This window comes from Microtus pennsylvanicus, chromosome 19 (assembly GCF_037038515.1).
Source record: "Microtus pennsylvanicus isolate mMicPen1 chromosome 19, mMicPen1.hap1, whole genome shotgun sequence".
Lineage (NCBI taxonomy): Eukaryota > Metazoa > Chordata > Mammalia > Rodentia > Cricetidae > Microtus > Microtus pennsylvanicus.
In genome coordinates this window covers 18,844,638-18,856,814 of record NC_134597.1, presented here as the reverse complement: position 1 = coordinate 18,856,814, position 12,177 = coordinate 18,844,638, and the positions used below count along the sequence as shown (strand labels likewise).

Here is a 12,177-nt window from a genome sequence, read left to right as displayed (position 1 = left end):
ATCTGAGTGCTTGTGTTTCCATGCAATTCCTATCTTTCATCATAACCCTGAGGGAGGTGTCACCAAATCAGCCTTTTATGTCATTAGTTTATGAGGGCAGAATCTTCATGACTGGCGTTAGTAGTTTTATAAAGAAAGTCTTAGAGAATTGTCTGTTCTCCACGCGGGGACACAGGCAGATGTTTCCATGAGCAGAAATTGGACCCAGAGACTAAATCTACTGTTCCAGAAATATGGAAACCTCCTTTCTATTTAAATGGTACCCAGTGGATAGGATTTTGCTATAGTACTTCAAAACAGACTAAGAAAATGCAACATACTATTTGTCAGAAAGTTAAGAGGAGGAAGAAACATAAGAACTTAAACCATTAGTCAACAAACAATCCATTTTTTTGTGGAATGGATCCTCAGGATTTCAAATGTGGCACGGGTTCAGCATCCCAGATATCTGTTCTCTGATGTGCAGGGCATTAATTTTCATAATAGCCAATATGAAAAGGACTAAATGATGAGTGGTGAAATCTTGCCTTTTCTAGTGGCATGAGAGGCACCTGAAGGACAAGCTTCCATGTGCAATCAACCTGATACATAAATGTACATCGTTCATGATCTCCCTTATAAATGATATCTGAAATAAAATCCATTGACACCAGGAGGGAAAAGATGGTTGCTGAGGGCTGAGGCTCAGTGGGTAGAGGAAAAAGAAAAGATATTGGCCACAGGCATGAAGTCTCAGTCATGGAAAATGAGTAAAAATTAGGAAATCTAATCATGACAGTATGAGTGTAACAAATTCTGTTTTACATCATATACTTGAAATTTATGAAAAAGAGATATTAAGTGTTCTTACCACACACACACATACAAAGGCACGCACACACACATACACACCCATATACAAAGGCACACACACACACATACACACAAATACATACACACACACCACATGCCACATACGCATGGTATCAATCAGTCCTGCCTGCAAAATGTGCTCGGACAATGGTGGCCCATAACTTTTGGAAGTGGCCAACCAATGTCTGACTTGACTTCTAGGCACACTCCACAAGAGGGAGCCCATGCCTGCTGGTGGCCAAGTCAATGGAGCAGTGTTAGTGGCAACTGAAGTTCGAGGTGTCAGCCCACCCAGACAAAACTCTCTGATGGGTGAATCATGGATAGTCAAGGCCCCAAGACCACAGATTCCAGAATATCCTCTGTTTCTGATGTGCCTTGGCATGTTTGCCACTGCCGTCTTTCTCTGGTGTCTGTCATGGTGTGCATGGGTGTGGGGAGATTCCCGCTGCCTGGAATGCAGTGTATTTAACTCAGGAATACATTCTGATCTACTGGGAATTTTTGCCTATGGATTGTTATGACTATGATTTCTTCCTAAATTGTACTGTAGAATTGATATAATAATGTCACTTTAAATGGAGTTTTGGAGACTAGAAGGATAAACAAAGAAGTGTCACACAGCTGGAACACATGAGTTCTATTGAGAAGCCATATAGACTGTGGCTTAGGTTAGTGATTAAGAAAAACAACTGAGTCCCAGTAACCCAACTAGCTTAAATTCTTTTTTTTTAATCTATTTATTTATTTAAGGATTTCTGCCTCCTCCCCGCCACCGCCTCCCATTTCCCTCCCCCTCCCCCGATCAAGTCCCCCTCCCTCATCAGCTCGAAGAGCAATCAGGGTTCCCTGACCTGTGGGAAGCCCAAGGACCGCCCACCTCTATCCAGGTCTAGTAAGGTGAGCATCCAAACTGCCTAGGCTCCCACAAAGCCAGTACGTGCAATAGGATCAAAAACCCACTGCCATTGTTCTTGAGTTCTCAGTAGTCCTAATGTTGGGAGATGTGTTCACAGGTTTTGGAGTACAGCATAATGGAAACGAAGCTTTAAAAATAACAAGTAAGACTAAGATGTTTTTGTTATATAGCTTTGAGATGGAAAGACCCAAGAAGACGACGTAAAGATTGAGAAAGATATACAGTTGAGTGAGAAACTCTGTAAGGTGGAGACAAGAACAAAGAAATCTAATTACCATTAGCTAACATACCTTTCCTGCTAGATTTGACTGACGACCAAAAGAAATGATTAAATCCTTATTCCCATTTCTGCCCTCAATCTTCTGACATGAAAAAAATTGATGAATGAGTATGTACCCTAAAGATTTAGAGTAGAGTTGACTGATTCTTTTGATATATAAAAGTTTAGGTTTGTGATTCCTTTAAGATTCCTTATAAGAAGCCAGGTGGTAGTGGTGCATGCCTTTAATCCCAGCACTCGGGAGGCAGAGGCAGGCAGATCTCTGTGAGTTCGAGGCCAGCCTGGTCTACAAGAGCTAGTTTCAGGACAGGAACCAAAAGCTACGGAGAAACCGTCTCAAAAATCAAAAAAAAAAAGATTCCTTATAAGATTACCTTTCAAGATAAGTAATAAAGTGATTGATTCTTGTTTTTGTAAGTGCAATATGCAGCCTGCCAACAAAAGAGCTGGCTGAGAAAAAAATATTCTTGGCTTGCTCATATTCTGTTAATCTGTAACAAGTTGCTTAGATGTAAATGTGTATGGTTCTTGGGAGACTTTGTTTTAATCATGTAAGGGAGATGAAAAACATGTTTTTATCTGTATTCATTATAATATTCACTTGAAAAATAGAGTGTAACCACATTGCAATTCCAATATTGCTTAAAAACTTTGCTGGGGTATATAAGCTGTACAAAAGAAGTATACATCAGAAGAATGAAGAAGGAAACCATCAAAAGAGTGAGTATCTTAACCACCTTAGTTAAATATATATAGTGCAGAATCTATGGATCTTTGGATTCCTTTGAGTCCTGCACTGCTGGAAGCAGACTCCCCAAGCAGTAGTACATGCTCTATACTGCCAGGCTGACCAAAAGAAGAGGCTGACTAGCCCAGAAACCCAAGGTAGAACCAAAAATGACTGATCTTTAAAAGAAAAAGAAAAGCAATAAAATTATTCCTAATGATATCCTGGTATATGATAGATGGGTGCCTTGCCCAATTATCATCAGAGAGGCTTCCCAGCAACAGATGGGAATAGATGCAGAGACCTACAGCCAGGCATTACTCAGAGAGAGTCACATTGGAGGCTTCCATCAGGCCCCTCCCCTCAGAGATAAGAGGAACTCCATGGAAGAGGGGGAGGAGAGACTGTAGCAGTCAGAGGGCTTGGAGGACACCAGGAGAACATGGTCCATGGAATCACATGGGTTCACATAGACTAAAATGACAATTGCAGGGCCTGCAAGGGTCCACACCAGGTTCTTTCTGTCTTTGTTAGGGCTCTTGGCTGGGGATTCCTAGCAGCGAGACCAGGTGTATCTCTGACTTTTTTTGCCTACTCTTGCAACTATTTTCTTCCTATTGGGTTGCCTTGTCCAGCCTCCATATGGGGGCTTTTGCCTTGTGTTAATGTAACTTGTTTTGCTCTGTTTGGCTGCTGTCTCTTGGAGGCCATCTCTTTTCTGGAAAATAACCAGAAGGCATGTGGACATGAGAGAAATGGGAGGTAAGAGGGAGCTGGGAGTAGTGGAGGGAAGAGGAACTCTGGATGTGATGTATTTTAGGAGAGAATCTATTTTCAATTTTGTAAAAAAAGATCATGAACGTAAGCTGGATCATTTCTATTGCTTCTACAACTCCATCCTACTTCACATTCTGATAAATCAGTTCATATATCCTGTCCATTCTCAGTCTTTATCAAATCCTTTCATTTCAATGACTAATTGATAAAGACAGAGTTTGAAAACAGAATCATAACAGCAGCAGAAGCTACAACTTCAAGTCATGCAAACCGACCATGACTAATCCCAAATACAAAATCTTGTGCTAAGTCCCCATTGTTAGCATTTATTCACTCAATATTTAATGGGCTATTCTGAAGTCCCAGGTGCTGTCTGTCACAATAGAGATACAACTGCAACAAGTAGTTCATACCCTATCTTTGGGGTGCTTATATTATAGGACATGGCTGGGAGTAAAAATACTACGTCATGTATGTTGTGCTTAAGTCAGGGGAATGGAAGACACCTAAATACTATGTCATGGATGTTGTGTGTGAGTCAGGAGAACGGAACACACCTAAACAGTATGTCATGCATGCGGTGTGTGAGTCAGGAGAACGGAACACACCTAAAAAACTGGCAGTACCTTCCTTTTAAAGTCCCAAATTCTCAGTGTGGGTCACGAAAGTTGCATTATCATTTAGTCATTTGCTTTTCACCACACTTAACAATACATCCCATGCCTCCTCTTTCTAGAGCTGTTTCTCTCTGATCCAGTAACTATTAGCCTTCTAACATACTTTGACATCATCTCCTTCAGGGACCTCAGACCCTGTTTGGTTCCACCCTGGATTTCTGGGCTAGCCAGCCTCTTCTGTTGGTCATCCAGGCAGTGTAGGGCTGGTGAGTCTGCCTCCAGGAGTGCAGAACTCAAATGGGTTATTATTGCAGTCATTAACTGGAATGCAATGTTTGGAAGGTAATTCACTATTATCATTCCGGAAGTTCTGAGTGATAACACTCTCTAAATACTTCAGAGAGCAGGAGAATGATTGATGAGATAAGTTATTCGGGTTTGCAAATTAAGCTTGACAATCAGGAATGAGAAGAAAATTAGAGTACTTTAGAAAAGCAAATTCTGAAAATACGCTAAATTATATACAAAGGCAGAATTGTCATTTTTAAAGTTGAGCTTTCTGCAAAACAGTTATAAAATTTTTTCAACATGAAGTGCCTAAAAAAATCATAGTTCTACAAATGAACAGACTAGTGCACAAAGCATTCCATCTTACTATTTTCTTGATCATTTTTAAACAATGACAGACTACTAAAAAGACAGTGCTTTATAGTAATTTTATTAGATTCAGTCTTCATTCTCTTTAAACCAAATCTAGTCTCCAAATGAAACAGCCTTGCTTGCAATTAGTCTTTGGTAGAAAAATAGACGCTTTTTCTGAAAGTCAAAAATCTTGATTATTAAAATAGAATTATTTTTGCAAACTAGAATCCCACTTCACATTTTCAAATTCCTGAAGACTGTTTTAAAAAAAAAAATGACAAATGTTATGGGTAGAGAGAATTAAGGAGCACCAACTAGCATCTTCCCCAGGAAAGCAAGACTCTCTTCTAGCAGATGGTGCAGTACATGCGTAAGTACCGTCAGCAGGAGAACGCCTTTGCCAGGTAGAAGGCGGGGTGATAGGTTGGGCTCTACAGGAGCCCTTATACAAACGTTGTCACCTGTGCACACACTAACGCTTTCTACGGATTCTATATCAGATCTCTCCACACACTTCGTGTTGGTAAAACAGCTGCATTTAAAATGTTCATGAAAGTACTTCAGGTCTCCGACTCTGGGGCTGCCATGGATTACATACTTTCCACTTCTTGTTAATTCAATATTAAAATGACTTGGGTTCAAGTGAAGATAAGCATCTGAACTTTCATTTTTCTTGGCGCACACGCCTTTTTCCTTACACAGTGCTTGGCTGCACATTTTGGCAGCTAGGGTGGCGTTGATTATGTACGGGTTCAGGGTTCTCTTCATGTAATTATAAAGGATCGGGCAACCTGGCTGTGAAAATAATAAGGCAGTCAGCATAACAAGGCACAAGTTCCTTTGTGAACAGATAGACTATAGTAAGTAAGTCTTTTTTTTCATTTTTAAAGTTTTCTTAATTTAATTAAGATATAATAGTATCGTTTCCGCCTCCCAACCCCTCCAATGGCAACCCCTTCCTTTCAAACTCATGGCGCCTTATTCTTTAATTTTCCTGTTATATATGCATCTGAATAAACACAATGCTACCTGCTGAGTCCATTTAGTGTTGTTTGTATGTGCCTTTTTTTGGGGGGGGGGGCTTACCACTTGAGATAGATAACCATTTAGCAGGCACATCTCTGGGGTCAATAATTTTCTTGATTATTTAGCATTACTTTTGGTACCATTTTGGCCCATTTTCTCTTGGTGCTTATTTTTTGTGCATTAATCCTAGATAGTGCTAATTCCTAGATAGTAAGTAACTCTTAAAGAAGAAAGAAACATCAGACTGAACAAGCAGTAGGAAATACTCTTTTTCACTTCAACAAGCAAGGTTATTCTAACTAGTTTTGTCATCTTAGGTTTATCAGGTCACTGAAGAATTGTTTAGTTGAGGCTTAACTTATCCTTCATCTTCATTAATGAGGATAACTAGTTATCTTCATTAATTCATAAATTAATCAAGAGAATGGAATGTTATAGCTGCTAGACAATGGGCTTTAAGGCTAACTTATGTGATAGGAGTACCACCTTCATTAATGACCATATGTGTCAACCTAAGATAGCTCCAGGTTTCTAAATCTTAGTTTAATATGTGGCCCACCTCATGAAAATTAGTTATCTTGGGTGTGCTTCTGCTTCATTAATTTTAAATTAGGAATTATTTTTTTTATCCTTACCTCATAGGCTTATTGTGAAAACAAATGATAAGCTATATATGGGACCTACCATTTCCTCAATTAATGATCAAAAAATCACAAAAAAAAGCCGGGCGGTGGTGGTACACGCCTTTAATCCCAGCACTCAGGAGGCAGAGGCAGGCGGATCTCTGGGAGTTCGAGGCCAGCCTGGTCTACAAGAGCCAGTTCCGGGACAGGCACCAAAGCTACAGAGAAACCCTGTCTCGAAAAAAACCAAAAAAAAAAAATCACAAAAAAATGTAACAAGAATTCCATTTGTCAGATAAGTTTAAACATTAAATATGGTTCCAAACCTGATGGCTCAAATGATACATATTCAACCATATATAATGACAGTCCTTAGACAAACAGTAGACTAGAGTGATAAGGAGCATAAATGATCCATCTTAACAGTACTAAAATGAAAACAGTGTTCTAAACCTTCGACAGTGACCCTTAAAACACACTGAAAGCAGTCCTGGTCTCTCATGATTAACGGTTCTACTGAATGATTGGACTGTGGAAGCACACTAGCAAAAATGGCAGGGAATCTGGGCAGCTCTGACTTGAATCTACACTTAATATTTTCCTTGTGTTGAAATTCTTCATTGTTGAGTCAGTAATTGCCTGGCAAAAATATCTGCCCTATAGTCCCTAGAGACTGTGTGAGTTTACAGTAAAGAGAATGTAGATGTGATTGGAAAATGTTGGTTTACAAGGGAAGATTTTCTTGAGTTGTCTAAGAGGGTTCCATATAATGAAACAAGATCTTGTAAGTATATTAACTTTTCCAACTTTGTTCATAGATAACATGAGGCTTTGAGATAGAAGTATAAATACATGTATCTTTGCAGTAGAGTATGGTGACACACCCCAAGAGAATCCAAAGGATCGGGAGTTCAAGGTTATATTCAGCTACATAGCAAATGAGAGGTCAACCAGTATATCATACATGGAACTCTGAAAACATACATACAAGTAACATAATATCGACTGAGTAGGTTATATATAGAAGGAGATATGTATATACACATAAATATGTAATAAAAAATGGAAAGAGCTCATCAATTTGAAGAAGAGTAAGGAGGTATATTTTGGAGGATTTGGAGGGAGGACAGGGAATTCTATAATTATAATATAAATAAATAATAAAAATAAAACAGATCACTACCACTAACTCTATAACAGAAGAAAAGATATAGGACCTTTAAAAGCACAAAACTTCTAGAAGATAGAAATGATCCTCAATCAATAAGACAGATGAAGATAAAAATGAGGTAGGCAAAAATTAAGACTAGAGATAGAAGGATAATTTGGTAAATATTTTATTTGCTTTTTAGGAAAAGATTTAAACTGGTACTCTAAGAGATGCTGTATAATAATTACACCTACAATGGCCAACTTCATATTATCAATCAATAAAACTAAATGCAGATTTGGGAACAGAGCACACAATCATATAGCAGGAGCATGTGAAGGGTTCCATCCATGCAGATACAACAGATGATACACAACCTGGGGCGTGCAGGTGCACATGAAATGAAACGGCTGGCATATTTTCGAGCTTCAGTTATTTGGGGGTTTTAACACAATTTATCTTATTGTGTCTTTCTAGCCTTTAATTTTAATAATGACTGATTTACAACTGGCTCGCAAATTTCCTGAATATTAAAGAGTCAAGTTTCATAATGCAGGACTGGTGGGGCTGGCTTCTTCACACAACTAGGTGGATAAGGTGGAATGATAGGAAACGGCTTCCTTGACACTTTTTTTGTTGAAAGCTGTAGCAACTAAAAAAGAAAATAACTGATTATCGAGACAATGGAATAGGAACTGGCGAGGGAAATGACTTCGTTTGTAAAATGCTTTCTGTGTAAATCTAATTATCTGAATTTCATCTTTAAATCTACTTCAAAAAGTCAGACACAGTGTTATTTGTGTTTAGGCCCCTCACTGGTGGGGTAGAAAAAAGAGAATCCTCAAGGTTTGCTTGCTGGACAGTCTAGATCAACTGTTGAATTCCAGGTTCTGTGTAACTCTCTGTCTCTAAAGATAAAGTTAGAGAACAATTATGGAAAATGAGCTCCTGCCTCTGTTTCTACACACCCACACACATACACACACCACTATCCTTGCATTTATCATTTTCTCAGTGAACCTGAGGAACTAGAACAAAGGATCCATATCAACACTGATCACAAATGACAGCAAATGAAAGAGGGACGATGATAGCAGTCAAATGTTCATGAGTTGGGGGAAGAAGCAGAAATACATAGGAAAAGTGAACAATGTCAAGACAGTACGTAAAATGGAAAGGGGATACTGAAATCTATCCCCAAATGAATTATACTGCAGATCTTTGGGAGGAATGGTCAAGCATGGACAGCTAAGATTAAAGTGGCATTAAAAACAAATGTGACAGCTAAAAAGTGCCCCCCCATCCTACTCATGTTGATGCCTGATTGAGTCCTCCTTTGAAGAAGGGTGAAGTTCTCAATTCTTTTATGTTTTTAAGGAGATAGTATACATAAGTCATAAACGGGCCCATCACTGAATTAATGCCCTTGAGAAATGTACTGATAATTCTGGAAGAGCAACAGCAAGGATTTGAAATATAACCTTGGAAGATTATAATTTTAAGAGAATTTTCTGAGACTCAAAGTTTTATCAAGAGATACACACTCGTTCTTAACTTGCATTTTCTGTTAGTTACTTTCTATTGATCAAACTAGAAATAATAAAGTCACACAAGATAGACAGGGAGGGTCAGAGAACCTTGAAATGCATCTGTTTTAAATGAAGTGTTTTGCTATTCTGTTTAAATGCAAATATTCACGGCATATGCAGCTACATGTTAATGATGTTTATATTCAAACACACACACACACACCAACTCTTTTATTCAGTAGTATTGTGGAAATAGGAACAAATATTTGATATGGGGAAATAAATAAATCATATATGCCTGTTGTCTGACACTAACCATCATATCAGAAAACTGAAATGGTAGTCCTAGCTCTGCTTACAAGCCATGGAGCCAGAGAAATTGAGTTAATTCACTAAATATCTGACTCCTCGCTGGAAGAGAGGTACGACATTTTCTACTTCATAATGAAAGATGCAACACAATTTGATGCAGCAAACATTGAACATCTGCTACTTGCCCAGCGTAGTACTAATTTCTGTAACACCAAGTCTTCAAAAACATTAAGGATAGAATTATTTTCTATTTCGTACCAATTCAACTTACCGCACGTTGTGCTAAAGTCATAGCATCCCAAATTATAATCCCAGCAGGACCCAAAGCAACAATTTCACCTATTGTATTCACAAGGTCAGCCTGACAAAGGTGATACAAAAAGTTAGCAGGGAGGGATAAATGGAAGCATACACAGGGCAACATCAACAAGCTAAGCATGCTGACTTAACCATAACAATTTATTTCTACACTATTTAAATAATTTACTATGGCACTTCTTTAGTACTTAAAAAAAAGGCTATTGTTGCAATTACTTCCCCTGGAAGGATCCATAAAATAAAAATAAAACAGTTAAAAATTTGTCCATATTTTATGATTTGCCATGGTTGCTAGCAGGTCATATGACTACAATAAGCACTAAAATTGCAGTAATTTTATCTCTTTTGGGGAACATATAACTAGCCCTGTGTCTATTCTTAAGTGATATATAAAGCTGAATTACATGTCCTTTAAAAATAACATTGCTTTCCAGTAAAAACTATTTGGGAACACTAGGTCAAAGATGTTGTGCACCATTTATTTACCTCCTCAAGGTACTCAGAAATGTTATCAGTAAAAACAAGACGTATGTAGACAAAAATCGGGACAGGATTTTTTTCATTCCGAACTTTGGACACTCGGATAGATTCCACTACTCGGTAGCGGACATAGAGTGCAGCTTGTCTATTAGATTTCAAGTCTCTCTTCAAATAAACAGATGGGTAAAGGCCGGTGCTTTCTTGCCACATCCAGTTAAGAGCATCATTTCTTTCCTTTTCCACGGTTGGGCACATCCCATTATATTGTGGGTCTTGAAATTTATTGTTATAGCAATCAGGAAAGAGATAATAACCCCATAAGTGTTTTGGTCGAATTAATTTTCCTAGTTTTAAAGTCTCTTCCATGAACTTCCTTCCTGCGGCTTCAAATTCATCTTTGGCTGTTTTGGTGGCATCTGCGATACTAATTCCTGGATTCTTTGTCTGGACCAAGGCAATAGACTTATTCCTGTAGATATCCTTGGGTTTCCAGTTTCTCAGCCAGGTGGGCCTCCATTCTTCCCAGTCAATGACAGCTAAGCCTAATCGGTCTGTTGGGATGTAATGCTCTATGTCAGTCTTAGCTTTGGCCAGATGATTTTGCAAGTTCCCTAACTGAGGTATTCCTCCATGATGTTCGGCTAGCTTTGGATCTATGTGAGGATAGAGGCCAAGTCGATCAACATAAAATAGTGTAACAGGCTGCCCTGTGGCCGTTTTCCGGGGACTTCCGGTTAAAGGGAAGAGGCTCAGATCTAGTGAGTGGTTAAATTTTCCAATACAAGCTTCAGTTGGGACATTCCAGACCCAGATTAAAGTCTCATTTGGAATAATTGGCCCTGCCCTATAATCCATACTCAAGGAACATGGAATCAAAAGGGAGATTATTAGCACTGCCTGGAATGTTCCCCCAGACTCAGCAAAGCACCCCCAAAAAAGGTATTTAAATTGTAATCCTCCCATTGCAGAGAGTAATTACTACGTAGACACTTATTTCTTCTTACACAGTTAGGTCTGTCCAGTATTTGATATAAAAGGTGAGAAAGATAATGAAAGGAAATGAGGTCACCCTGAGGGATGACACCCTGTGTATGATGGCCGCTTTACGTTGAAGATTATTCTTCTTGTGTCACACTTCAGAAATATTTTGCAAATCATCCAGAACTGAAAAAAGACAAATACGGAATTCACTGTAGCCATAATAAGAGCTTTACCAAGTCCAACTTTATAGACAGAATTTAAATCAATATCAAAATATGGAAGACTTTATTTAAAGTTTTTAGATCAATAAGATTTTTCTCTCTTATGTTTGATAGCAAATTCTGTAACAGTCAGCATTTAGTTAATCTTTAAAAATCATTCCTAATCCCAAAAAAGAATTGAATGTAACTATTTCTTCTTACATCATTCCCACGTATGTAAGATGCTATATCTATGAATACTTAAAAAAAAATATCAGTTTGATGTATATAAATTTGTCTGTATTGGTTGTAAAAAACCACTCTGTCATGATCTACCAAATTTTCAAAACACATGCCACAGAAATTGAAATATTTTTCATTTTTGTAATTTGTGTGTGTGTGTGTGTGTGAATGTAACCCTAAATGGGAACTGAACCTAAGACATTGCATAAGCTATGCAAGCACTGAAAGGTGTTATGTCTGCGGAGTTTGTTTGATTGCTTGTTGACATATTTATTGGGTCATGCTATCATTAAGTTTCCTTGGATACTTAGATACTGGAACTCATGATCCTTCTGCCTCAGCCTCCCAAATACCTGGGGTTATTTGTGTACAACCATCCCTGCTTGCAACTTGGTCTTTCCTCCCACTTTATTTGTGTTTTTCCTGGAGAGGGCAGTATGAAAGAAAGGAAAAATCATTTTTCCACAGGTATTAATTAGATCTCCTCAGTGCATTACTGAA

General features: G+C 38.3%; 1 protein-coding gene across 1 annotated transcript; it reads right to left on the bottom strand.

The window, feature by feature from the left end:
• Positions 1-5,114: 5,114 nt before the first annotated feature.
• LOC142838512 (hyaluronidase PH-20-like) lies at positions 5,115-11,215 on the bottom strand. The gene is made up of 3 exons (XM_075953976.1): positions 10,259-11,215; positions 9,726-9,815; positions 5,115-5,609 (listed from the first exon to the last, which is right to left on the bottom strand). The coding sequence occupies exons 1-3, from the start codon at positions 11,213-11,215 to the stop codon at positions 5,115-5,117; spliced, it is 1,542 nt and encodes a 513-aa protein (XP_075810091.1).
• Between the last annotated feature and the right edge of the window lie 962 nt (positions 11,216-12,177).